This window comes from Pongo pygmaeus, chromosome 7, assembly GCF_028885625.2.
Source record: "Pongo pygmaeus isolate AG05252 chromosome 7, NHGRI_mPonPyg2-v2.0_pri, whole genome shotgun sequence".
Classification (NCBI taxonomy): Eukaryota; Metazoa; Chordata; class Mammalia; order Primates; family Hominidae; genus Pongo; species Pongo pygmaeus.
Window position 1 is genome coordinate 63041698 of NC_072380.2, and position 27916 is coordinate 63069613.

Here is a 27916-nt window from a genome sequence, read left to right on the forward strand (position 1 = left end):
CAAAATATGGTTTCAAAATTGTCAGTTAAATAAGTAGGTACTTGTTTGATTTGACTGTGAGCTTACGGTTTGGTTTTGAGAGTCTGGATTCAGCGATTTGGACAGATAGCCATGGTGAGGCCTGGGGCTAAGTTCTCAGTTCCTACAACAGCAGCTATAAGCCAGAATCAAACCCAACATGACCCCTTCTTCCCTGGCCCAGTTTTGCCTCTTGGCTTTTCTGGGAGGGGTTGTATCCTCCAGGCATCCTCCTCACAACTGTTTTCTGTCCTGACTTCTACATCAGGCATGAAAATTCAGGACTTAGACAAGCACTGCCCTTCATAGTCCTCCTGGGTGCCACATGGCTAAATGGCATATAGGAGAAGACATTAGGGAAGGTACCTGGGGGAAGACATTAGCAAAGGTACCTGGGGGAAGACATTAGTGAAGGTACTGTAGCAGGATGAGCCATAGACAAAACCCCTCAGACACAGAGTTAAAGAAGGAAGGGCTTTATTCAGCCGGGAGGGTTGGCAAAACTCACTTCTGAAAAACCGAGCTCTCTGAGTGAGCAATTCCTGTCCCTCTTAAGGGCTTACAACTCTAGGGGGTCCGCGTGAGAGAGCAGTGATCGATTGAGCAAGCAGGGGGTACGTGACTGGGGGCTGCATACACCTGTAATTAGAATGGAACAGAACAGGACAGGGATTTTCACAGTGCTTTTCCACACAATGTCTGTAATTTATAGATAACATAACCTGTTAGGTCAGGGATCCACCTTTAACTACCAGGCCCAGCGCATGGCACCAGGCTGTACGTCTGTGGATTTCATTTCTGCCTTTTAGTTTTTACTTCTTCTTTCTTTGGAGGCAGAAATTGGGCATAAGATAATATGAGGGGTGGTCTCCTCCCTTAGTACCTGGGGGAAGACATTTTCAGTGCATGTCTTCTGGTCATATAAAAGCTTTCCCATGCACGAGGGCTGATGTTATAACAGTAGCTAAAAGATTATTCCTGGAGAAATAGCCAGAGATAGGATATTTATTTCACTGGACAAGTTATAAAACAGTTAAATAAGGTATTATAGATACTATAGTACTGGGCAAAGCTAGCTGAATTGACTGAATTGTTTTGGTCAAAGGTATTGTAGATTAATGACAATCACATCCATTTCCAGTGTAAAACATAAGTTGACACCTTTATTATGTCATTGAAAGGGCTATCTCCCTAACAATACAGTCTCATGTATCTTCCACTAATAAACTCTGACATAACTAAATACTGCAAAGCCTTAATGCACTATGTCAAGGTGTATTTTCACAAGGTAAAGAAAGTTTTACATGGTGATCTGACTGAGGACAATCTAGAAACTGAAGACTGAATTTTCTGAGAACAACATCAAAGTTGGCCTTTGTCATCACATTGTAGCAAAACTTTGAGACCTTGAACCTTGGGTTTATGACCTCACAACTCAGAAGGTCCCCTCCACACTCTCACTGTATTCCCACTGGAAACCTTAAGGTTAAAGCTAACCAGGAAAATTTCTCCCCAGAAGAAGATGACAACATTGATGTGGGTAGCTTTTTCTCCAGATCAAGAATCAAGACTTCTCTGCTGTCATAAGACTCTTATCTTTCTATTTTTTTTTCCTTGCTTATACTTCTATGAACAATAAAAGTGAAAAGGGAGACAGTTGTGTGGACTCATAGGCTATAGTTTTGTTTTGTGAAAGATATTGAAGCCAGCCTTATATACATAGACAACTTTATGCTTTGATAGGTGGAAGATGAAGGGCCAGTGTAAGTGAGAAATGTTCATGGTACATTTGTTGTCTCATAATCAGTCAGAAACAGAACATTGATACCCTCCTCTTAACCTACATCATAGGTTAAAGAGAAAATTGCTGCCACCAGTTATGGAGAAAATTAATAGGAAGCCTTCACTCTTCCAAATGGGCATCTTTTGTTAGGTTTCTTTTCCCATGGTTTGGAGTAAATGAAGCAATGATTAGAAATTTATCCCTCATGATAGGCTCTTATAGCAGATAATACTGTAAATGCTATGTTATACAACAGACTTTATTTTTTTTTCTTTATTTTATTTTAGAGATGAAGTCTCGCTCTGTAGCCCAGGTTAGAGTGCAGTGTCATGATCTCGACTCACTGAAACCTCTGCTTCCCGGGTTCAAACAATTCTCTTGCCTCAGCCTCCCGAGTAGCCGGCATTACAGGCACCCACCACACCCAGCTAATTTTTGTATTTTTAGTAGAGATGGGGTTTTACTGTGTCAGCCAGCCTGACCTCAAACTCCTGGCCTCAAGTGATCTGCCCACCTTGGCCTCTCAAAGTTCTGTGATTACAGGCTTGAGCCACCAGGCCCAGCCGGTTATACAACAGACTTTAAATGCTCCGTTGAAAGTTGTGCTAAATAATAAAATTGCTCTAGATCACTTAGTGATTAACAGAGAAGTGTCTGTGCAGTTGTTGGCACTTCTTGTTACCCATGGAGAAATACGTCACAGGTATTATAGAGATTCAGTTGTAAGGAATTAATGAATAGACTGCTTGGTTAAAGTGAGTAGATTCTTTACCTAGCACATTCTTTGATCTATTTAATTTTATTTGGTTGGTTTGGTTTATGGGACCCCAGGTAAGGAGCATACTCCAAGCTCTTGGTATTATCCTCCTGATAATCGTAACAGCAGTCTCCCTGCTGCGTTGTATTCTCTCAAAAATTTTAAACGTTTGCATGCAGCCATCTGTAGAATGTCAAATGGCCTTTCTTCAACTGGAATGACAAAAACTCAAAGAAACATATGATCATGAGAACATCGTAGCCTATAAATGATATGCTGAGACAGAAAACCTAAAATGATGGTAACTGAGAGTGGTGATAAGGCCCTAAGTATTGGTCACATGCTCACCTAAGTGAGAACCTTACCAAAAAGGGAGAGGAGGTTTTTAAACAAAATTATGGGAGGTCATTGTTTTGGACTGAGCTCCTGCACTAGGCCCCAACAAACCAGACAAAAGCAAAATGGAGGCACTTAACGCTAAATGCAACATAACCAAACTGAAACTTTAAGGAAGGAGATAGGTCCTAAAATGACCATTTTTCCCCCTGTAAACAGTAGATTCCAACAAAAGAAGGTTGCCCCTATTGTAACCCTCATGCACACACAAAATTACTTGACATTTATGATGATGACAGAGTGACATTAATTTGTAAAGTTCTGGTCTATCTCCCAAAGTTGAGAGGATGACCAAAAGAGGGAAATTGCTAAATTAAGTTTAGCCCAAAGCTGCCTCCTTACATATTTTAAGTTTGGCCTAAAGATGTCTGGGCATAGTGAACCTGACTTGAAGTGCAAACAGACTGTAATCAACTCTTGTGCCAGATGAGCCTCATAATCAGTTGGCCAATCAAAGGCAGCCAATTGTTCAAATCGGGTTCAAATAAGGCAAAACCCAAGCTGTGACCAATTTGGCTGTTCCTGAATCTCACTTCTGTTTTCCATACATTGCTTCTCTTTTTCTGTCCATAAATCTTCTTCCATTACGTGGCCGTGCTGGAGTCTCTCTGAGCCTGCTCTGGCTCAGGAGGCTGCCCTTTGTCAATTAAAGTCTGTTAAATTTAATTTGTCTAAGGTTTTTAATAATGTACACATCTGTGTGTGTACACACCTATAAATGTATACAGACATAGAAGATACGTTTTACGTATTTATGTATATAATGCATATGGAAATAATGGGAAAAATAAATAAGGCTAATTTGAAGAGGGAAGCTCTAAATAGCAGTAAATGAAGTAACTAAATTAAAGAAAGTCCCCATATTAATGAAGCCCTCTGTACACTAGGACCTGACGGTGGGCAGTGCACAGGAAGAAGGAGCAGCACAGGTGAAATGCAGCAGCTACTTTGTTACAGAAAGGACCAAGGGACTGAAAGAAATCTACTTAAGCTTAAAAAAATTCAAATAAACTGGGCGCAGTGGCTCACACCTGTAACCCCAGCACTTTGGGAGGCCGAGGCAGGCAGATCACAAGGTCAGGAGTTCAAGACCATCCTGGTCAACATGGTGAAACCCCTTCTCTACTAAAAATACAAAAATTAGCCAGGTGTGGTGGTGGGTGCCTGTAGTCCCAGCTACTTTGGAGGCTGAGGCAGGGGAATCGCTTAAACCTGGGAGGTGGAGGTTGCAATAAGCCGAGATCTCACCACTGCATTCCAGCCTTGCGACAGAGCAAGACTCCGTCTCAAAAAAATAAAAAAGAAAAAAAAAAAGAAATTCACATAAAAGGAAGCAAGTACGTTGCTGCTGAGTAAATGATGAAACAGTTTCAATTTAGTGGCAAGCCTGGGATGTTCGCCCTCACCATTGTTAACACATAGCATTTGCAGAGAGCTCATACAGATTAATTAAAGGACAAAGACCATGAACACACAATGCACACAGCTAATCCCCGAAACCAAAAACCATGGAAAAAGCTGTTTAAACATACTAACAGAGAAATGAAAATTAAAATGAACTTGAGATAATTAAGTTTTTACTCACTGCACTATCAAAAAACCAAGGGCTATATTACCAATTGCTGGTGGGGAAATAAAGTGGGTATTAATATAATTGTTTGTGGAATCGTCATGTTTATCTTTTTAGAAATAAATCTGACAACACTTTTTTTCATTAAAAAGCCTATATCCTGTACCTCAGCAACTTTACTTTGGGAATTCTATAAGAACATAGCCTATGGAAATATAAGCCCTGATATGCAAAGTATGGCTGCATGAATTTTGGTATATACAATCCTATCCATTAAATACTAAGCAATATTTTAAAGGAATTACTTATACAACAGATACATAGAATGACTTGAGGAAATTTATGAAAAAAAATGCACAACAATGGATTTAGTTAAGGGCAAAAAGAAAAACAAAAACACCATGCTGTTTTAGAATAGTTTGAAGAGAAACTGAAATTCATGGGTTAAAAACTATGGATAGGGCCGGGTGCAGTGGCTCATGCCTGTAATCCCAGCATTCTGGGAGGCCGAGATGGGTGGATCACCTGAGGTCAGGAGTTTGAGACCAGCCTGATCAGCATGGAGAAACCACGTCTCTACCAAAAATACAAAAATTAGCCAGGTCTGATGGTGCAGGCCTGTAATCCCAGCTACTCGGGAGGCTGAGGCAGGAGAATCGTTTGAACCCAGGAGGGAGAGGTTGCAGTGAGCCAAGATCCAAGATCATGCTGTTGCACTCCGGGCTGGGCAACGAGAGCAAAACTCTATCTCAAAACAAAACAAAACAAAATGGTGGATAACAAAATTCTTCATCGAACATAATAAATGACACAAAAACTACAAACCAAGTCCTTAACACCCCAACTTTTTCCAGTATGATCACCCATACAAACCCATAGCCTTACAGCTAAGTGACAGAAATCCCAGCTCCATTATTTAGATCTCATGCTTTCTACCTACAAAGAATAACAAGATATAATGATGTAAATCTTGATTGCACTTATATTATCACTGTTTAAACAGACTCAGAGTCCATTTCAATGTGTTTAGGAATTTAGGAGAAGAGTTTCTCCAGGATTTAAAAAAAATGTAGTTAAATTTGGAAGATGCTGGTATCAGTATTAACCAGTAGGCTATTATTCATGGGAAACAAAAAATGAAAAAAAAAAATAGCCCTGTTGAAAATAAAATTTTTCTTTAAAAACAACATAAAGAGCTGAGGGTCCATTTAATCATACGTTTCATTCTAACAAAATGAACTACTAGGACTGCTTGGAGTGGCCATTTACATCCCAAACGGAGGTCTCTATTTTACTCTAGGATAATACCAGTTAAAACAATTAAATCCGCTGGGCATGGTGGCTCACCCCTGTAATCACAGCAATTTGGGAGGCCGAGGCCAGCAGATCACTTGAGATCAGGAGTTCAAGACCAGCCTGGCCAACATGGTGAAACCCTGTCTCTACTAAAAATACAAAAATTAGCTGGGCGCAGTGGTGAGGGCCTGTAGTCACAGCTACTCGGGAGGCTGAGGCAGGAGAATCACTTGAACTCGGGAGGCAGAAGTTGCAGTGAACCGAGATTGCACCACTGCACTCCAGCCTAGGCAACAGAGCGAGACTCTGTTTCAAAAAAAATAAAAATAAAAATAAATAAATAAATCATTTAAACACCATCCCTTATTTTAATCTGAGAGTGAGATTAGCAAAGGAGAGTGAAGAAATCTATTAATACAACATGAATGAACACACAACAAAGACAAGTGTACTGAGTAGTGACATAGTTTCTAGGTCATTTAATACACCTTCTCTGTTTGGGAAATTCACAACTTCAGGTCTCAGGGATGGACTCAATGCAGTCAATACCAGCACTTCTCAACTGCCTTACTTAACTCAGACCATTAAAATGTATAACCTACCTGAAACTACGGAGCCACAGTCTAGAAACTAGTTCCTCAGAGATCTGAATGTTCCAGCAGGCCCCTAATCTACATAGAGCAATGTTTCTGTTAATTGGGAAGTGTAAGAAACCCATCCCATAAGAAAGTGGTCCACTTTTGAGCAGTTACTAAACACCTTTTTTTAAGCCACTCATTTTAAACTGTCTTTTAATTTTTCTGAAAAATCCATGCTTGTTAGTCAAAATGTACACAGAAAAATACACATGTATCCATTTGTAATGGTTCTCATTACAAACATTACATTAGGATTGGAACTATATCAGGCATATTCATATCTTTAGGTAATTTTGCTACTGACATGACTTCTGAGCATTTTTATAGTGCCATAAAAAAAGCACTGTATGTTTGTATCCAATTAAGGAGTAGATGTTTACTGCTGGCTTATTAATTTCCAGACATTTTTTAAAGACATTCACAGAGAAAGAGTATTCTTATTATTGATTGGGACCACAGATCTTGATAAGAACGCCACACAAACTCAAGACCCCAACCCTCCTCTGGTCTGTTACATCCTTGCATTGCATTTTCCCTAACAAACATTGCCCACAGCAGATTCATTACCATTTAAATAACCAGAGGAGCCCTCCTCCAAGTCTTCAATATGGAACAATGGCCATGGAGGGAGGGCAGCAGAGGAACCACCCTCAGTGGGGGCCTGCTCCCTGTCTCTGTGCCATGCACCTACCCTACAGGTGCTACCAGGTGGCGGTGCGCACAGAGGAAAGAGCCGAGGCCTTCAGGTCAGCTGTGGGACCTTAGAAAATGGATTTCATTTCCAGGAGCCTTATTTTCCTCATATGTAAATCAGGGATAATAACACCCACTTTGAAAGACTCAGGACAATTATATGAGCTAGGTGTTTCCATGAATCACCTATCCATGGCCAGAGGTGAGAAGAGCTAAAAATGGTGTGTGTCAGTATGAGGGGCACACAGCCCTGGTCTCTACACGGAGCCATTGCTCCCTTGCAGGGCACCGCTGTGGTCATCACAGCCCACACCCTGCCATGCCCTCTATCTCTCCCTCTGCTCAGCAGGCCCTGTGTCCCACCCCAGGGACATTGGAGAAGAAGCAAAGGAGTGTTACTAGTTGCCATTCGTATGGTTTGTATATTGCTCTCTGCTCCCCCAACATTCTGAAGAGGGGGGACTATTTCCTTATTCCTGGATCTAATCACTAAGAACCTGAGGTAAGAGAAAGAATGCCACCCTCCCTGGAGTACCACATTCCTTTTTGCTGTGTCCGATAAAGCACCACCACAGTGAAAAAGACAGCCCTGACTCAGGTGTCACTGAGTCTGGCTCTGTCACCCAGGCTGGAGTGCAATGGCACGATCTGGGCTCACTGCAACCTTCGCCTCCAGGGTCCAAGCGATTCTCTTGCCTTAGCCTCCCAAGTAGCTGGGATTACAGGTGCCCACCATCACGCCTGGCTAATTTTTGTATTTTTAGTGGAGACGGGATTTCGCCATGTTTGCCAGGCTGGTCTTGAACTCCTGACCTCAAACAATCCACCCACCTTGGCTTCCCAAAGTGCTGGGATTACAGGCATGAGCCACCACACCCAGCCAGTGTTCTATCACACTTCTAGCAGTGGCTTTCAATTTCCTCCCCTGACCACAAGTCTCTAGTACTACTTAGGTACAGAGAATGATCATTTTAGTCACAGAGAACATCAGAACTCCCAGGCCCATGGCCACTACACGGAGCAGGCATGAGGCTATGGTGGCCCTTGTGTCATTGGCGTCCAGAGGAGCTGCAAGTATCCTCCATGTGACAGACACCTGCTCAGCTGTGAAGACGTCAGCATGTTCTGCTCCAGAACCATCAAGTCCTCAGTTCACCTCTAGGTTTCAACAAACAATACATCTTTTCTCTGGCCCTGGCTCCACCACTTACTCATCTTTGGACTTTGAGAAAGTCATCTAATATGTCTGAGCCACACTTTCATCAAAGGAGAAAGAAATCCACATTTCTAAAGGGATATTGTGAGAACAAAACAGATGCTTATAGAAGCACCTTAGGGAAAGTTTGGTTTATAAATGGTGATGTTGTAGATATCACCAATTCTGTTGTGCCATTAGGGAAAGTTTTTTCCTGACTCTATCAAAATTTCCTTGTACTTCCAATGAGCACTACTGCAACATCTTATGAAGAATCAATAGTCTAAGTTAGCCAAGTTACTATAAACTTTCATTTCTCTCTTGTTAGATGAACCCCAAGAAGTAGATATAGTCAGTACCAAGTGATTGGCATTTGATCTTTGGTGCAGAAATCTGAAATGCAGTAAGAAGGCAGAGGCCAGTTTTGCCAGCAAGTGTCCCCATTCTAACAAGGTTAGTGTGGAATGGAAGAGGATGGGCAGCTTGGGAGCCTCTGTTTTTCCTGGTGTCCACCCCTTCGTCATCCATCAGATTTCCAAAAGGGAAGTTCCGTTTTGTTGGCTTTTTTGTGTATCTTTGTTTAAATCACATAATCTTTACCACTGAAAACAATTCAAGCATGCGAACATGCACATCAATCCAGATCGTGCTCATTGCATTATTACTGACCTGCACAGCAGTCTTGCCACACTCGCAGGTCCACCTTCGGGATCTCACTGCAGCTCAGGTAATCCTGTGGGTATTCTGCCTTTACAAAGACATCAGCCTGCACTTGCTGAATGCTGTCACCATTGTCACAAAGCACCCGGCCCAGGGATGCCTGCTTCAGCTGAGTGAGTTGTGCCGGGGTAAATACTCCAGGGTTTTCATACCAGAACCTGGTAGTCAACAAAAAAAAGCATTGTCGTGGGTCTGTGGCCTGAGAACTCAGCTGCATGTCAAACAGCCACAATGCACCAAGAAGAGCTCAACATAAAAGATGCATACTGAAAGAATTATGCTTGTTCTCCAACTGAATATCCTTTTAATTCTCTCCAATATTTACAACGTTCTTAAATCACATGCTTCTGAACTATCACTTTCTACTCAAGCTTTACAAAATGATTCAAAGGAAAGTTTTCTAAGGTTCTCCTCCAAAAAAGAAAAGTCCATTATTACATTTTTAAATTTTTTTTAATTTTTATTTTTTTTTTGAGACGGAGTCTCATTCACTCTGTAGCCCAGGTTGGAGTGCAGTGGCATGATCTCAGCTCACTGCAACCTCCACCTCCCGAGTTCACGCAACTTTCCTGACTCAGCCTCCCAAGTAGCTTGGATTACAGGCTCCTCCTGTCACCACGCCTGGCTAATTTTTATATCGTTACCAGAGACGGGGATTCGCCATGTTAGCCAGGCTAGTCTTGATCTCCTGGCCTCAAGTGATCTGCCCACCTCAGCCTCCCAGACTGTTGGGATTACAGGCGTGAGCCACCGTGCCTAGCCCTATTGTTACATTTAAATTCCATGAACTAACCTTAGAAAGTGTCTGAGCAATGTAATATTAACATGTTTGCCTAAGAAGAAAATAGCACTTTTGATAATTAATATATACTATTTGATTATATCTATCAATTATATACTATTTGATAATTAATATATACTATTTGATTATATCTATCAATTAACTAGAATAAGCACATTCAATTTTAAATGAAAGGATACAATCAATTTTAAATAAAAGAACTATTAAAGTCAATCTTTGGGTACATTCAGTAAAGTCAATCCTTGGGTTCATTCATTCAGTAAATATTTGAATATCATATGCCAAGCACTTTTTTGTGCTGGGTATAGAGCAGGAAATTAAAATGGTAGGCAAAAAGACTTCTTGCCACTATCTTGATGTTATGGACTGAGCTGTGTCCCCCTAAAATGTATATGTTGAAGTCCTATGCCCCGGTACCTTCGAAGGTGACTCTATTTGGAGACAGGGCCTTTACATAAGTATTTAAGGTAAAAATAGACCGTGTGTGTGAGCCCTAACCCAGTACAACTGGTGTCCTTATAAGAAAAGGATGTGGACATAGATAACAGAAGGAAGACCATTTGAAGACACAGGGAGAAGATGCCGTATACAAGCTGAAAGAGATGCCCCAGTAGGAATCAACTCTGCTGATGCCTTGATCAGCATCTAACCTCCAGAATTGTAAGAATAACAAATTTCTGTTGTCTAAGCTATCCACGCTATGGGGCTTTGTTACAACAGCCTGGCAAACTAATATATATGGGGAAGACAGCTTAACCCCCAAACTGAAGCTTTTTCAATTATTTTCAGTCTTTCACTGAATATATTTTTAAACTATTGCCAACTGAGCACATTAACCCAATTATGTGAGTCAAGAAATTCAGTGTTAAAAATTATTTTAAAAAATTAATGAAATATACTATTAATTGTTACCAATGTGCAATAAAGGGAATTAAATCCTTTGCTACTTGCTCTATAATTTGTAGAGGGAAGAGATTTAAAGTAAAGAATAATTGTTATTGTAACTTTAATTAAAAACTAAGCTCTGGGCTTTGTTTCAGGTCTTATATACATCATCTCTGCAATAATACAAAAGGTTATATTGTCAAACAGATTTACAAGATTCCTAGATCTTACTCAACACTAAGCTTCACTAATGATTCAGAAGATATCATGCCCTGGAACATACTTGATTCCAAGCAATAGAAGAGCACGTGTCCACTCAGGAGAGGCTGCTTAGGTTTGTATTTCTTGGTTTTTATTCTTGGTTAGTCTTGGAACAGTAAACAGATTACATGACTAACTTACATTCTCCAGCCTGCTGTTTCCCATTATTTCATGATTAAATTTATTTACAATGAACACTTTAGATAAACCAAGAAATTTTAGAGAAGAGTTCCCAGTTATCTTTCCACTCGTAAATGCCCTCATAATGTAATTTTACAAGGAGATCTGGTCTAGCGTCATCAGGTCTTCCTCCATGAGAATGAAGGGAGGGAATCTCAAGGCTGCTATCAATTCCTTCCTTCTCAACATCATTGAGGCTGCAGACATCCTATGGAATAGGTACAATTGTTATTCACACTTTACAGATGAGGAACCTGGTTCCGAGTGATACATGTCTAAAGTCAAACAGCTGTAAGTGGTGAGACTCAGATTTAAGCACAACGTAGTCCATCTAGCCTTCATCCTCTCAATCACCAACTTCTATTGCCTTTTGAGAAATTATTTTTCTTCCCTTCTTACAAAGATTTACAAAAATAGATGTTATCTGATAATATTGGTGGTTACAAAAGTTCTGTCACCTAATGCTGTCTGATATTTATTATACTCAATATGCATTAAATCATAAAAATATGAATTACAATGTTATACATATACATTTTGGGTCAAAAACAACTTTTGTGATATTTAATAAGTATAACAGATAATCCTTCACCTATCTCCGTCTCTTAGCCGCTGAAACTGGGTAACAAACAGGCACATAAGTGTTGGTCCCACTCTCGTACCGGGAATCAGGTCTTCAACCATAAGGGCGGGCCAGAGGTCAATGTCACCTGGAAAGCTGTACAACCTGGAACAGAGACAGGCAGACAGCACATGCCTGAGACTGGAAGTGGAATTGAAAATATTCCTTATATGAATGACCATTAAGCATTATTTTATCCACACAAAAAAAGAAAAGTAGATATGATTATTACTGTATTCTCATTTCATGGGGGAAAGCACTCAAATGAAGGAACCCTCAGGGACCACCCCGTAGGCAGCAGGCGGAGTCATAACCTAACCAAGAACATATGACACCAAGCCTCATGCAATGTCCCCTGTGCAATTCTTTATAATTATTCTCTAAGCATATGGAGTATAACTGTATATATATATATATATATGCAAGTGTGTGTGTGTTATGTCATGTATAAATGCATCTAGCTAATTCCTTCAGAAATACATGGAAAATTGACAATTCAGCATTGAGAAATGTCCACGTAAGTGTATATGCTAGGTATGCTAAAAAGTCAATAGAAAATCATAATTTGCGGAGATGATAAGATAATAAGTGTTAGGTAAGTTTTCTCTTGCTAAAAAGGCAATAAGTATCTGATCTAAGGTTTGAAGCAACTTTTAAAAACAACAAACAAAAAAGCACAATGCAAATGTTGATTATAAGCCAACAGCCTTGGCTCACCACTCAGAGAAAGAAAATATGATCCATATGCTTGACGCTCCCAGTAGGAGCCACTCTGATTGTTTTTTTTTTCTCTGTACTCTAATGATAAACGTGACACCAACTTTACTTGTCCCTTATTTTATTTTATTTCATACATATGATTCCCTAAACTACAAATAGTTTAGTTTGCATGTTTTAGCCTTGTCACAAATGGAAATATAATATTCATACTTCCTTTTTTTTCACTCAACAGTTTACTTGGCAACGCAATTGTGTGGTTGCATATATTTGTACTTTTTTCATTTTCTCTGCTGTATAGTAAACAGTCTATTATTGGAAACCATTCCAATTTAGTTTAGTTACACTGATGATGAATACTTGTGAGGTTTTTCAATTTTTACACTATGAACATTCTCTACATGTTTCTTCATATGCACAAGTTTCTCTAGACTAGGCGTCAGCAAATTTTTACGATAAAGGGCCAGAGAGCCAGTATTTTCAGCTTTGTGGGACAACTATGGGTTCTGTTGCAACTACCCAACTCCTGTTTTGCATAAAAGCAGCCATAGACAACATATAAACAAACAGACATAGTTGTGTTCCAATAAAACTTTATTTACAAAATTAGAAAAATAGGTCAGATTTGGCCACTTAGCTGTGGTTTGCAGATCCCTGCTCTAGATTATGTTGTGCAAGAGCTAGAATTCTGAGGGCAGAGTATAATATCTTCAATTTTAATAGTTAATGCCAAACTGCTATATGAAATTGATGTATGATTCATATTCCCATAATGAGTATACAGGATTACTCTGTGATAGATATCCATATGTATATCTTCAATTTTAATAGACAATGCCAAACTGCTATCCAAAATGGATGTACAATTCATACTTCCACAAGAAGCATATCAAAATTCTCAATGTCACCTGGAGAGCTGTACAGCCTGGAACAGACAGTCATATTATTACTTGACACATTGTAAATTATTCCATTTTACTTTATTTTGTTAGTCAACTCTCATCACTACTGCCCTTCCCCACTTTCTCCTTCTTGGTTTCTGATAATAGGTGGACTTTTTAGATTTCCAAGTGCCTGCTTGAATGTTTGAGTGCTGTTTAACTCCGGTTTGAATGTTGTGTTATTGTTTCCTCCTGTTTCAATTCTTTTTCTGAGAGATTTTTCCTCTGAAATGTTTTGATTTGCATTTCTGTTTTCTTGTTACATAGCTTTATTTGAAATACATCTCTCTCTCTCTTTCTCTCTCTCTCTCTTTTAATTCCTATGCATTTCATGAAATGAATTTCTGGTTGGGTAGCATACTCTTCTTTCACTACAGGGAAGTGCAGTCTTTTTGATGTCTGTTTTGGTGGTGATGGGGAGAAGTGGGAGTTAACATGTTTTGTTTCTCTTCTCTTTTTTTTTGTTTTTTTTTTTTTAGACAGAGTCTTGCTCTGTCGCCCAGGCTGGACTGCAGTGGCACGATCTCAGTTCACTGCAAGCTCCACCTCCCGGGTTCAGGCCATTCTCCTACCTCAGCCTCCCGAGTAGCTGGGACTACTGATGCCCGCCATGACGCCCGGCTAATTTTTTTGTATTTTTAGTAGAGACGGGGTTTTACCGTGTTATCCAGGATGGTCTCAATCTCCTGACCTCGTGATCCACCCTCCTCAGCCTCCCAAAGTGCTGGGATTACAGGCTCGAGCCACCGCACCAGCCTTGTTTCTCTTTAAGTGCTAGAGCATCCTTAATTTCATTTCATTCTGCTTTAATGTCACTATCAAATCTGAAGGGGCACTCTACCCTTTCTCTACACACACACACATACACACACACACACAAAGCCATCTCTGGACACTCTCAGATTTGTAACTGGTGTTGATAACTTCCAGGTTTCCAGAATTTCACTTGACAACTTAGTACTTGGTGCTGGAGTTTTTCCTTCCAAGGGATTTTTTTTTTTTTTTAAGAGACAGGGTCTCACTTTGTTGCCCATGCTGGACTGCAGTGGTGCAATTGAGAGGTGACAGTGTGCTGGCAGCCCTCGCAGCCCTCACTTGCTCTCCTAGCCTCCTCGGCCTCGGCGGCCAGAACCCACTCTGGCCGCGCTTGAGGGGCCCTTCAGCCCGCCACTGCGCTGTGGGAACCCCTCTCTGGGCTGACTGAGGCCGGAGCCGGCTCCCTCAGCTTGCAGGGATGTGTGGAGGGAGAGGTGCAAGAGGGAACAGGGGCTGTGAACGGTGCTTGCAGGCCAGTGCAAATTCCGGGTGGGCGTGGGCTCAGGGGGCCACACACTGGTAGCAGCCAGCTGGCACCACCGGCCCCAGGCAGTGACGGGCTTAGCACCCAGGCCAGCAGCTGTGGAGGGTGCGCCAGGTCCCCCAGCAGTTCCGGCCAGCCAGTGCTGTGCTCAAATTCTTCACCAGGCCTCAGCTGCCTCCCTGCAGGGTAGGGCTCAGGACCCGCAGCCCACCATGCCTGAGCCTCCCCCACACTGTGGGCTCCTGTGCATCCTGAGCCTCCGGGATGAGCGCCACCCCCTGCTCCTGCTCCACAGCGCCCGGTCCCATCAACTGCCCAAGGGCTGAGGAGTGTGGAAGCAGGACATGGGACTGGCAAGCAGCTCTACCTGCAGCCTGGTGCGGCATCCACTGGGTGAAGCCAGCTGGGCTCCTGAGTCTAGTGGGGACTTGGAGAACCTTTATGTCTAGCTAAGGGATCGTAAATACACCAATCAGCACTCTGTGTCTAGCTCAAGGTTTGTAAATGCACCGATCAGCGCTCTGTATCTAGCTAATCTGGTGGAGACTTGGAGAACCTTTATGTCTAGCTAAGGCATTGTAAATACACCAATCAGCACTCTGTCTAGCTCAAGGTTTGTAAATACACCAATCAGCACCCTGTGTCTAGCTCAAGGTTTGTAAATGCACCAATCAGTGCTCTGTGTCTAGCTAATCTAGTGGGGACTTGGAGAACTTTTGTGTCTAGCTCAGGAATTGTAAACACACCAATCAGCACCCTGTCAAAACAGACCAATCAGCTCTCTGTAAAATGGACCAATCAGCAGGATGTGGGTGGGACCAGAAAAGGGAATAAAAGCAGGCTGCCCCAGCCAGCAGTGGCAACCCACTGGGGTCCCCTTTCACTGTGTGGAAGATTTGTTGTTTTGCCCTTTGCAACAAATCTTGCTGCTGCTCACTCTTTGGGCCGGCACTGCACTGCTTTTATGAGCTGTAACACTTGCTGTGAAAATCTGCAGCTTCACTCCTGAGGCCAGCAAGACCAGGAATCCACTGGGAGGAATGAGCAACTCCGGACGGGAGGAACGAACAGCTCCAGACGCGCCACCTTAAGAGCTGTAACACTCACTGTGAAGGTCTGCAGCTTCACTCCTGAAGCCAGTAAGACCATAAACCCACCAGAAGGAAAAAACTCTGAACATGTCCAAACATCAGAAGGAACAAACTCCGGACACATCACCTTTAAGAACTGTAACACTCACCGCGAGGGTCCGCGGCTTCAGTCTTCAAGTCAGTGAGACCAAGAACCCAGTAATTCCGGACACACAATCACAGCTCACTGTAGCTTTAAGCTCCCGGGATCAAGGGCTCCTCTTGCCACAGCGCCAGGATGCCCCAGCCTTTTCTGTATTTTTTCTTCCGTCCTTCCCATTCCTTTGTCAGTGGAGATTTTTTTAATTGGCTTACCCTTCTTTTTCCCAATCCCACGAACTTCCAGCGAACATGGAGTTCCAGTGGCAGCTCCGATAACTTGTTATTTTCAAACTTGCCGTTGAAACTCATGCTATTTTCTGTCTCTCACTAATTCTGAAGGTATGAGTCATGTGTTATTTTGTGTTCTCTTTGTTGATCTTACAGATTTGGAGAAGGCTGTGGTGAGAGATTTAGAAGTAAGGGACAATTATTTTCTTAGGTCTAACCTGAAAATATGTCTTTTTCAAAAAATTTCTGGTAATCTGAGGAGTGTGAAATGGTGTTTCATTATGATTCTGGATCTTCCTAATGAATTATACAATTGAATATCTTCTACATGTTGATTGAAAATTTAGTTTTTTCTTATGTGAAATGTGTATTTATACCTTTTATCCTTTTTTAATTGGATTTTTTTTCTTACTGTTAATTCTCTACATATTCTGAATGCTAATACTGTGATCTATGTCCAAATGTATTCCTTGTATTTGTGGTGCTTTTAATCATTCTCATTATGTTGGATTCTGATGAAAATATTTTCTTAATCTTAAGGTCATTTCATCAATTTTTATATAAATTTTACAAGTTTTTGTACCTTACTGAAAATTTCTTTCTTTCCCCAATGCCATAGAGATATTCTCTTTTATTTTTTGTGAAGTTAAAATTTTGCCTCTCAGACTTAATTCCCCTATCTATCTGGAATTGATTTTCATATATGATATGAGATCAGAATCCATACTCATTTTTAATACAAGGGTAGCCAGTTGGTACTGCACCACTCACTGAATATGTCCTCACTTCTCACCGATGTTTCTTGCAGCTCTTTCAAATATAGTATTTCCATATATGAGCCCTTTTTCTTGTGGCTTTCTATTCTATTCTATTGTCTTAATTACTAAAACTTTATAGCAGGGTATCCAATCTCTTGGCTTCCCTGGGCCACATTGAAAAAAGAAGAATTATCTTGGGCCACACATAAAATACATAACACTAAGAATAGCTGATGAGCTAAAAAAACACACACACACACACACACACACAAAACTCATAATATTTTAAGAAAGTCTATGAATTTGTGTCAGGCCACAGTCCAAGCCATCTTGGGCTGCATGGCTCCCGCAAGCCGCAGGTTGGACAAGTTTGCTTTATAGGAAGGGTTGCTAACTGGAACATCAAGCCACCCTACCATGTTCCTCTTGGCCATCAGCTTTACCAATTTAATTTTAAAATGAGCTGTTGATGCCACAAAGAAGCACTACTAAGCTCTTCATTGGCACTACAATAAATATATCATTTGGGGGAAGTACTGACATATCAATATTACTGAATCTTTCTACACCTGAGAATGTTAGTTGTCTCCACTCTTTAATAACTATCTGTAAGTCTTCTAATTATCATTACAATACAATGCACGGCTTGTTAGACTTTTTCTTTACCTTTTCTTCTCTTTGGAAAAGCGATTTTTCTTTATATTCATTCCCATTTACTACATAGAGTATTTGCAAAAAAAGTAATATGGCAGTTTTATCCTTTCTGATCTTCATCTTTTTCTTATGTTATTGTCTTGGTTGTTTTTTTCAATACAATTTTGAAGTTGCTGCCATTTATGTCTATTCATGTTTTTAAATGGAATGCTTCTAACATTTAATTAATGCTTACAATAGATTTTTGAGATGTTCTTTAGTTAGGATGTTCCATTTTTCCTAGAATTCTAACAGCCTTTCTTAAATTCTAGAGCAATGTTGCATTTTATATGGAATGTTTTTTCTGCCAATACTGAAATGATCACCTTTTTCTTTTTAATCAGCTTATGGCCTAAATTATATCAACACTTTAAAAATCTTGGACCAATCATATTACTGAAATGAACCTATTATGGTCATGTTATATATGTATGTATATATGGCATTCAACTTGAGTTTTCAGTGCTTTGTTTATAATTTTTATATACATTTATATGAGATGTTGTCTTGTAAATTTCCTTGCCTCGTACTGTTACTGTTTATTTTAATATCAAAATGTTACTGGCCTGAGAAAGTAAGTTAGATAGTGCTCCTTCTTTTGCATTCCCTAAATGACTCCATGGGCCTTTGGAACCACCCAAATTACATTTATAAATGGAACACTAGGTTTGATTGAAGAGCATATGTCAAAACTTTATTCTGAAAATCTTCTTTCCCACTTAGGTCTTCTAGAGTCTTTTGCCAAAGCATTTTGTTTCTCTTTATTGTTCTGTGTCTTATCCTGTGTTTCCAATAAAATGAGTAAAAAAAAAAAATTTTGTCCAAGGCTGCACCAACCTCCAAAGTAAGTAAACAATATTTTGTTAGGTAAGAACTAAATTTTAATTATTGCTATGAGTTGAGTTGTGTTCCCATGAAAAGATATTAACATGGGGAAGTCCTGGCCCCCAGTATCTGCTAATATGGTAATACTATTTGGAGGTAGGATCTTTGCTGATGTAATCAAGTTAAGATTAGGTCATTAGGGTGGACCCTGATCCAATATGACTGGTGTCCTTATTTATTTATTTATTTGTTTATTTATTTATTTATTTTTGAGACAGAGTCTTGCTCTGTCGCCCAGGCTAGAGTGCAGTGGTGCAATCTCGGCTCACTGCAAGCTCCACTTCCCGGGTTCACGCCATTCTCCTGTCTCAGCCTCCCGAGTAGCTGGGACTATAGGCACCCGTCACCACGCCCAGCTAATTTTTTTTATTTTTTTACCAGAGGCCCAAAAGATATGATTTAATAAGAAAAATAGAAACACTAATGACAGGTTAACTGCTAAATTATGGCTACTGCTGACTTTAACTTTCATAACAATAGTGAATTTTTTTTAATTATACTTTAAGTTTTAGGGTACATGTGCATGAATGTGCAGGTTTGTTACATATGTATACATGTGCAGAGATGGGGTTTCACCATGTTAACCCAGGATGGTCTCGATCTCCTGACCTTGTGATCCGCCCGCCTTGTCCTCCCAAAGTGCTGGGATTACAGGCGTGAGCCTCCGCTCCCGGCCATGGTGTCCTTATCTTTATTTATTTATTTTTTTTCTTTATTTTTTTTTCTTTTATTATTATTATTATTATACTTTAGGTTTTATGGTACATGTGCGCAATGTGCAGGTAAGTTACATATGTATACATGTGCCATGCTGGTGCGCTGCACCCACCAACTCGTCATCTAGCATTAGGTATATCTCCCAATGCTATCCCTCCCCCTGTCCTTATCTTTAAAAGAGCAGTTTGAACACAGACCAAGAGTGAGAATGCTGTCCTACAGCAGAGGCAGGGACTGAGGCACTGCAGCTGCAAGTCAGGGAAACCAAGGGTCGCCGGGAAACCACCAGAAACTAAGAAGAGCAAAGGATTCTCTCCTCCAAGATCCTGAGGAAGCGTGGCCCGGCTGACACCTTGATTCCAGATTTCCAGACTCCAGAGCTGTGGGATGATAAACTTCTGATGTCTTAAGCCACACAGTGTGTGGTCCGTTGTTACGACAGCCTAGAAAACTAACATAATTATGACCTTCCATTGACTTTATGCTAAATTCACTCCTAATTTTTAAAACAATTTTCCTGCCAAACATGAGACTATTGTCCTAAATCTTACACCTGCTTATTTTTAGTATAATGTAATTTTAATGTATCTTTGAAGAGACCCTTCAATTAATTTTTTAATAGGCTTGATTTTGTACAGCAGTTTTAGGTTCACAGCAAAACTGAGTGAAAGGTACAGAGATTTATCATACACCCCTGCATTACTTCTTTAAAATAAGTTAAAAAAAAAAGATATATTGATCTCTGAATGGTTAGAATTAAATTATGCAGAATATGAGAAATAATAATAATGGAAATCAGGAAGTTACATAGGGTCAGATTTATGTCTATGAACTGTAAGAGTCCAGAAAAAAATAGTACTTAGAAGTTTTAGAAGTTAGAACATTGAACTTTCCCAGAGAGTATAATCCTGGCTTTGTTAATTTCAGTTCTTCATCATTGATCTGTTTCTCATGTCTTAAATAATTCAGCTAAACATTAACTATTCCTATCCTTATTGTTCTATATTACTTTACCATGGCTCACCACAGCAGCTCCAAGAAATGTTGGGAGTCTTCGTGCATATCCTATATAAGTAATTTATTAATCATGTAAAGCCTATGTTTGGAAAAATAAATCCTCTCCACTTTCCTTAGAGGGAAGTCTGAGATCCATAAGCTCTCAAAACATTTCTTATTAATTCATCTGCATTACTCTGGAGAATGTCAATTCTATTTTTTTTAACTTTTTCAATCGTAGACATTGTAGCTCTTCTTTTGTGGTTATAATTGGTCATTAGTAAGATTATAAAGCAGCTTCTGTATTAATAGCTTTGGTATATCATTTCACTTGTCAACTTTTGTCCCCAAACGTAATGTTAAACATTTGTTCCATACCTTAAAATGATAATCCAATACAAAGCGGCATGGTTTTATGAGAGCAAAGACATCTGTAATCTGAGATGGCATCCGAGGGGACTGTCCCTGAAAGTGAGAATGACAATACACACCAAGCCCCTTTCTGTTGTGTGCAGCAGCAAATACAAAGGGCACTGGTACCTTTCGCCAGAATTCCCCTAAATGCAGACAACATGAGAGAGTACTGCCCAAAGCAGGGCTGCAAACTGCCATCTTAAAATCTCCTGGCTTTGGTAATGTACCATCTAACTGTGTTTAAATTTACCTTTTAACCTTTTCCATGATTGCAAACCAAAAACACACATGGAATAATAAGAGTAAACAGTCTAGCTATATTAAAAAAAAAAAAGTAGTGCTTTTATCGGTATTTTGATATAAGAAAGTTGAAAGAAAAGATTTGCAGACCTTGAAATGAACTATTTCATGCCACAAAGACCACAGTGTCAATCCATATCTAATTTCATAATGACAGGTTGACTTAAAGTCAGCTTTAGAAGGAAGGATAATAATAATAATAACTTTCATTCAACTGGATCATTCACAGAGACACAAGGGCAGAGGTCCTGTATGGAATCCTTTCAGGGTTATACATGCTCACCTGATTCAGAGAGTGCAAGATAGATATGCAGCAATGTATGGTGTTAATGAAACAAATAAAAATCCTTCCCCAAAACACAAAGGAAAGGTGCTTTGTGATAAAGTGTCCTTGTGGAAAAGCTTTCTGAGAGACATCTGGATTTTCAGAGCAAATATGATCATTTAGTAGCTTTTAGAGAAAAAATATATTTGAAACATGTCCTTTGGCAAAAAAGGCAAAATGCCCTTGTGTACTTTCACACAGAACAAAATTTCCTCTGCCTCAGGATGACTGCATCAATTTAAGGGAAGTAAATGACATTTTACATCAGAGAAATTAAAACAATGAAAACATCCTAGCCCACTAGCATGATTAGTCAGATCAGACACATGGTACAAAACAATCTTATGGTTACGAGCACAGAAATAAAGGTGAATGACAAAAAAAAATCTTATGGTTAATTTGTCATTTAACAACACCAGACAGAAAAATTGTTTCTTTACTTGGAAGAAAATTTTCCCAGAATACTTTTTATTAAAAGCTATCTTGGGACTCTAGATATCTAATTTCCTCAAAAATCTTAAGGACATCACATTTTTGTAAAAATAAATTCTTCTACAATTAAAAACGTATGCATTTTAGAAAACTATATATAAAACTCTATGTTAACAAACATATCTGTAACAGAAATAGCACAGAAAAGTAAACAAATGGGAAAAATGACTCAAGCGACTTTTATTTTTAAACAAGGATATAATACTATTCATTTTTTGCTTTTATGGGAGGAGGAACTTTTCTTTCTACTACTACTTTAAAGGAGGAAAATAATCTAAGCTATTTATATAAGATTTTACATAGAACTAAAATGTGATAGTCATCAAATTTTCAAAAGCAGAGTACAGAATATAGAACTCTGTAATTATGTCTAGTAATAAAAATAATCATTTGTACTTTGTTTTGTGATTAGAGGAAAAAGGAAAGAAGGGATATAAATATAAGAAGAAAATTAAGAAACTGAATAAAATCAATGAAGGCAGAGACATCAAGAATAAGACAGAGATAAGTCCAGACAGTCATTGAGACTGAGATAGACTTCCACATAAGAAAAGAGACAGGTCCGTATCCAATAAAAATTCACATATATTGAACAGTAGCATATTTGAACAATACTTACAGCATGACAGCTATTAACAATTAAATCATTTTTTAACTCCAGTGGATAAATTTGCTTTTCACTGTCACCTTCAGGATGAAATACAAATAAGATTTTAAAGCTATTTTATTAAATTCTACCTACATACGGTAACCCTTTGAAATCCTGGGCCTGAGACATGTTCTCCTTTTATTTAAAAGGTTGACTAAATAAACATCAAGTGTTAAAGACACAGAGTCTCCAGGTGAGACTCCCTGCATCATAACAACAGAAGCAGAAAAATAGCTAAGGAAAAAAAAAAAAAAACACTTTCCACTGTGTAGGACAATGTCATTAAATATTATGTTTACACACTACATAAGATTAGTTAGCATACATTCTGGGGTAAGTAATCTACAGTAATAAATCATGCTTTTAATTTCTGATTGAGAAATTAAAGATTAACTTTCCATTCAATCCACATATTCCTAAGGATTCCCTGAGTTTTCTAGCCACCAATCTAGACTAAAAAAACGGCTAATTAACAGCCCCTGATTTAAAGAGCATAGGCCAGTCAGAAGGCATAAACAGATATTTAAAACATAAACTACATTTTTATACCATGTGATATGGTTTGGCTGTGTCCCTGCCCAAATCTCATCTTGAATTGTAGCTCCCATAATTCCCATGTGTTGTGGAGGGAATCTGGTGGGAGATAACTGAATCACAGGGTGGTTTCCCCATACTGTTCTCCTGGTACTGAGTAAGTCTCACAAGAGCTAATGGTTTTATAAGGGGTTTCTCCTTCCACTTGGCTCTCATTCTCTCTTGCCTGCCACCATGTAAGACGTGCCTTTCACCTTCCACTATGATTGTGAGGCCTCCCAGCCGAGTGGAACTGTAAGTTCATTAAACCTCTTTTTCTTTATAAATTACCCAGTCTCCGGTATGTGTTTATCAAGCAGCATGAAAATGGACTAATAGACCATGGTATTGATATAAAAGCAGATAATGAATAAAAGAATAGGTCTCCATTGGTGGAATTCAAGACACTTAACAGAAATGTTGGGTGATTTATTCTTTTTTTTTTTTTTTTTTGACATAAGACTCTTGCTCTGTCACCCAGGCTAGAGTGCAGTGGTGCGATCTCAGCTCACCACAACCTCTGCCTCCCAGGTTCAAGCAATTCTTCTGCCTCAGCCTCTGGAGTAGCTGGGACTACAGGCACATGCTACCATGCCCGGCTAATTTTTGTATTTTTAGTAGAGATGGGGTTTCACCATATTGGCCAGGCTGGTCTCGAACTCCTGACCTTGTGATCTGCCTGCCTCAGCCTCCCAAAGTGCTGAGATTACAGGCGTGAGCCACTGTGCCCAGCCGGGTGATTTATTCTAAGCTTCAGAAATCACACCCCTATGTCATGACACTGGCAGTAGTAAGATAGATGATGACTGATAGAAAAAGAGATGAAGATAGATATAGAGAGATGACAGAGAATTAGAAGCAAGTGATAGATGACTGATAAAGAGAGGTAGAGATGATATAGAGATAAAGAGAGATAATAGAAATAGATAATAGATATATAGATAGGTAAGTGGATAAATAGATGATAGATGGAAACCTCGTCTCTACTAAAAATATAAAAATTAGCCAAGTGAATAGAAATAGAGAATAGATATATAGATAGGTAAGTGGATAAATAGATGATAGATGGAAACCTCGTCTCTACTAAAAATATAAAAATTAGCCAAGTGCGGTGGCACACACCTGTAGTCCCAGCTACTAGGGAGGCTGAGGCAGAAGAATTGCATGAACCCAGGAGGTGGAGGTTGCAGTGAGCCAAGATAGCACCACTGCACTCCAGCCTGAGTGACAGATGACAGAACAAGACTCTGTCTCAAAAAAAAAAAAAAAAAAGAAAGAGTCTTTTCTACATGCCAGCCAAGTGACAAGCATTTTATTTCTATTATTCTATTTAATCAACTGTATACACTTGATTTATAAATTTCATTTATGTCCTCAAAACTGCAAAACTATTTTGGCTTGATGCTCTGACTTTTTTCCAATCTTCTTATGAAGTCCATTATGATGTGAGAGCTTCTCCACTCAAATCTGATTTCCCACTGTTCTACTCTTTCACAGTCAGAGATGAACTAAGCTTATACTTCATTCAGCAAAGGAAGCCTATAGTTAGGACCTCCTCAACTGTCCACCACAAATCATGCCACTGCATAGATCTCATAATTACCACCCACTCTTACAATTCTCCCTTTTAGACAACATTCTAAACTGATGAAAATTATGCAGTTATAAAAATGAACAGGCTTCATTTTGTTTCTCCAGCTCATAAGTCCCAATAGGGCCTATTGCATTGAAATTTAAAAGCAATGTTAACTATGGTAATAGAGACATGTTTTGTTTCCAGGTGGGCATGCTCCAGTGAGGGGCCATAAGGAGGTCTCATTTTGTATGCCAGGTCCCATCAAACAGAGTAACTGCTGGCTCTCATGAGAGCCATGTCTAGAAGAAGTCAGAGATTGCCTCTACGTTCGGTAGGAAAAAATCCTGAGAGTTTAGCAGTGTTTGTCACAGATGCAGTAGGGGAGACTGGTCACACAATTGCTAGTTTTTTGCCTGTCCTAAGCCAGTGAGTGCTTCGTCATTCACTACAGTATCAGTTGTGTACCTTTTATTAAGCAAATAGGTGGAATAAAGTAGATATAATAAATATTTATGAATTAACGTAATTACTAATTGAATGAATACATGAATATTACAGTAAAAAAAGATGTTTCTATTTCAAAACTGCTAAAAATGTTTTTGTTGTTTTTCTTTTCACCTTAAATATGTTTTCAAGTTTTATTGAATGTCATTTTGGTATACTCTGAGATGACTGAATGGGTTTTATAACTGTATATTCTAATATAATATCCTATATTGATACTAACTCAGTTTTATATTCTGGACTTATATTAATTATTCCTCCTTAATCATGTTGCACTATTCTTAAACTATTCATGATTTGACTGACAAGCATTTTTTTAATGTTATTCCCTATAAAAAATGACTTTAGGGTTAACATTACAGATCCTTTCTTAAGGTTTATACCAGAGGCATGCTAATTTCAGCTAATAAATCAAGTAGCTTATCATCTTTTTATATATTCCATAATACTGTATAATGTGCTCTTTAAAATTTGAAATATTTTGTCTAGCTAGAACTCAGAAACTATTAAAAGTAATTTTTCAATGATTTGAAATGGATGTAGGCTCTGTTTTGATATTGGCTTTCTTATTATTCGAAGACCAAATAGAAAATTATTCAATTACTATGATTTTCAAGCTATCTTTATAAAAACACAAATAGTAATTTCTTAGAAACCTGTTTTTTTATGTTTTTGTAACTTAACTTTCAGTTTGGGAACATATTAATCAATTAGTCTTTTTTTCATCTTTTTACTTTATTAACTTTTGCTTTTGTATTTATTCTTTCCAACTTGAGTTAGACACTTAACATAAGTGAAAAATATCTGCTATGCTCATCCTGTGAGATTTTTGGTTGTTGATTAGCATAGCCTCGCATATCTAGACTGATGCAGGTTTCAAATACATACATTCTACTTCCTAAGTGAGATGTTCTGCAGATGAGTACATTGGTACTGGTTCTGTTCATTAAACGTGAGGACTCAAGTCTTTCTTCAATTTTATAACTCTTCTATTGCCAACCCTTCAAACTGGATCTCTCTCTCTCATTCCTGTTTTCTACCTCTTGGAACTTCTATAAATATTTGATGTTTTCAATCTTTTCTCTCTATCTCTAAATCTCTCTTATTATTTATTCTTCTCATCTGTCTGTACTACTCGCTGAGTGAATTCTTCAGATTTATCTTCCAGTTCACTATTTTTTTAATTCAGCTATTTCTAGTATGCTGTTTCACTATCTACTGAGATCTTAAATTATATATATCATGTATTGAAATTCAGTTTTTCAAATACCTGTATTTTTACCTTTTCCTTTTAACATGGTTTCTATTCATTCTCTTACTTAATTTAATGTTAAATGCACATACTTTAGAGTCTCTCCTATTGTTTTAATCTCCCTAAGTTCCATTTTTATTTTGTTTTGTTTTGTTGCTTTTCATTTATTCTCATTGCTGACTATCTTGCAGCTATGTATTTGCTGATATGAATTTTAACTTGCATGTGTGAGAAGGAGAGAACTTCTTGGGAGTTTGGTTTGTCATTCCCGTGATTGTCTGTATGCACCAGGTCGTAAAAGAATGCCTAGAGAGTGATTTCACACGTGCTTGTGTGAGGATTTCAGGGGTTTCATGTGCCCCTGGGCTGTTTTTCATGTTAATTTATCTTCTTGTCTTTCCAGCACCATGGTGTTTGAGTAAATTCAGATTCTTTTCCTGTGTAACACAGGCTGGGATTTGAATTTCAAAAATTTTCCTGTTTCATTTCAGCCTCAGTCCCTGATGTTTACTTGAGAAACCGTATTGCTGCTTCCTCTTTCCTGATGGGAAGGCATTTTCTAGTTCCCTTCATCCTTGCAGAGATGAGGCAGGATTTCAGGCTTTCTGCAGAGAACTCTGTTTCAGGCCTCTGACTAGGTGGATTCTGTATCTCCTTACCCTGTATGGGTACTAAAACCTCAACTTCTGATCCCTCAGAGCGATGTCTATGACTGATAATCATGGGCCAAGACAGCACATTCATTCCTGATTTCTCCCTGGCTTTTAAGTTTCCTTGTCCTTTGTGACATATAAGAATTGCCCATTTGTTTGAGCTTCTTTATGTTTAAAGCCATTCTTTATAGTTTTACTTTTTGTTCAATGGTTCTATGTATTTTTTAGCAAAAAGGAAGCTTATTTTACTGAACTGATTATTTGCCAAGAAATTCTCAAACTGCCAGTGAAAAGAGGCTATTAGTCAAATGCCTTATAAAGCAAATCATTCTCTGTTCTGTTTAAAGTAGCTTTTATGTCACATTTCCCCATAGTGGAACAGGCAAGAAAAACAAAGAAAAGGTTTTAATATTATATATAGCACAAATGTTTATATATTTAATTCATTTTCAATTATTATTTCAGGTAATTAAAAATAGAAAATAAGCTAATGACTTCACTAGCTATGGAAAAGATGCCCCCCACCAAAAAAAAAAATCTATTCTAGCTAAAAAATGTTATGAAGTACCATTCATTGTTAATGAGAAAATGAGGATGTAGGCCAAACTATCCAAATGTTGCAAAGAACATCTGGCATTATGCAAAATGAAAGTAAATGTTGACTTAATTCAGTCTTTAAAAAATTCTAAACTGATTCAAACTAGTTTTTGTCTGCCTTAGGCTCATAAGTATTTGCAAAGGAGAGTATTTTAGAGCCATTTAAAAGCATTCAGTAAGTTTCCTGTGGCAACCAATGAATAATATGCCCAGGGAAGTGGAAACTCAGATAGATCATGCAATTTGCCCAAGATCACAAAGTTAATTACTAGGAACCCAAAAAAGCACCTAGGTAGTA

General features: G+C 38.8%; 1 protein-coding gene across 3 annotated transcripts in view; it reads right to left on the bottom strand.

The window, feature by feature from the left end:
• Window positions 1–27916, bottom strand: part of PXDNL (peroxidasin like) — a 516310-nt gene that overhangs the window by 43910 nt on the left and 444484 nt on the right. For 2 of the 3 annotated variants that reach the window (XM_054497848.2, XM_054497849.2), the window contains exons 18-19: window positions 11787–11921; window positions 9016–9224 (exon numbers count right to left, since the gene is read on the bottom strand). In XM_054497848.2, coding sequence (XP_054353823.2) covers window positions 9016–9224; window positions 11787–11921 — 344 coding nt within the window. Of the gene's footprint in view, window positions 1–9015; window positions 9225–11786; window positions 11922–16331; window positions 16403–27916 lie in introns of those variants that run through there. The other variant, XM_054497850.2, reaches the window with a different exon arrangement.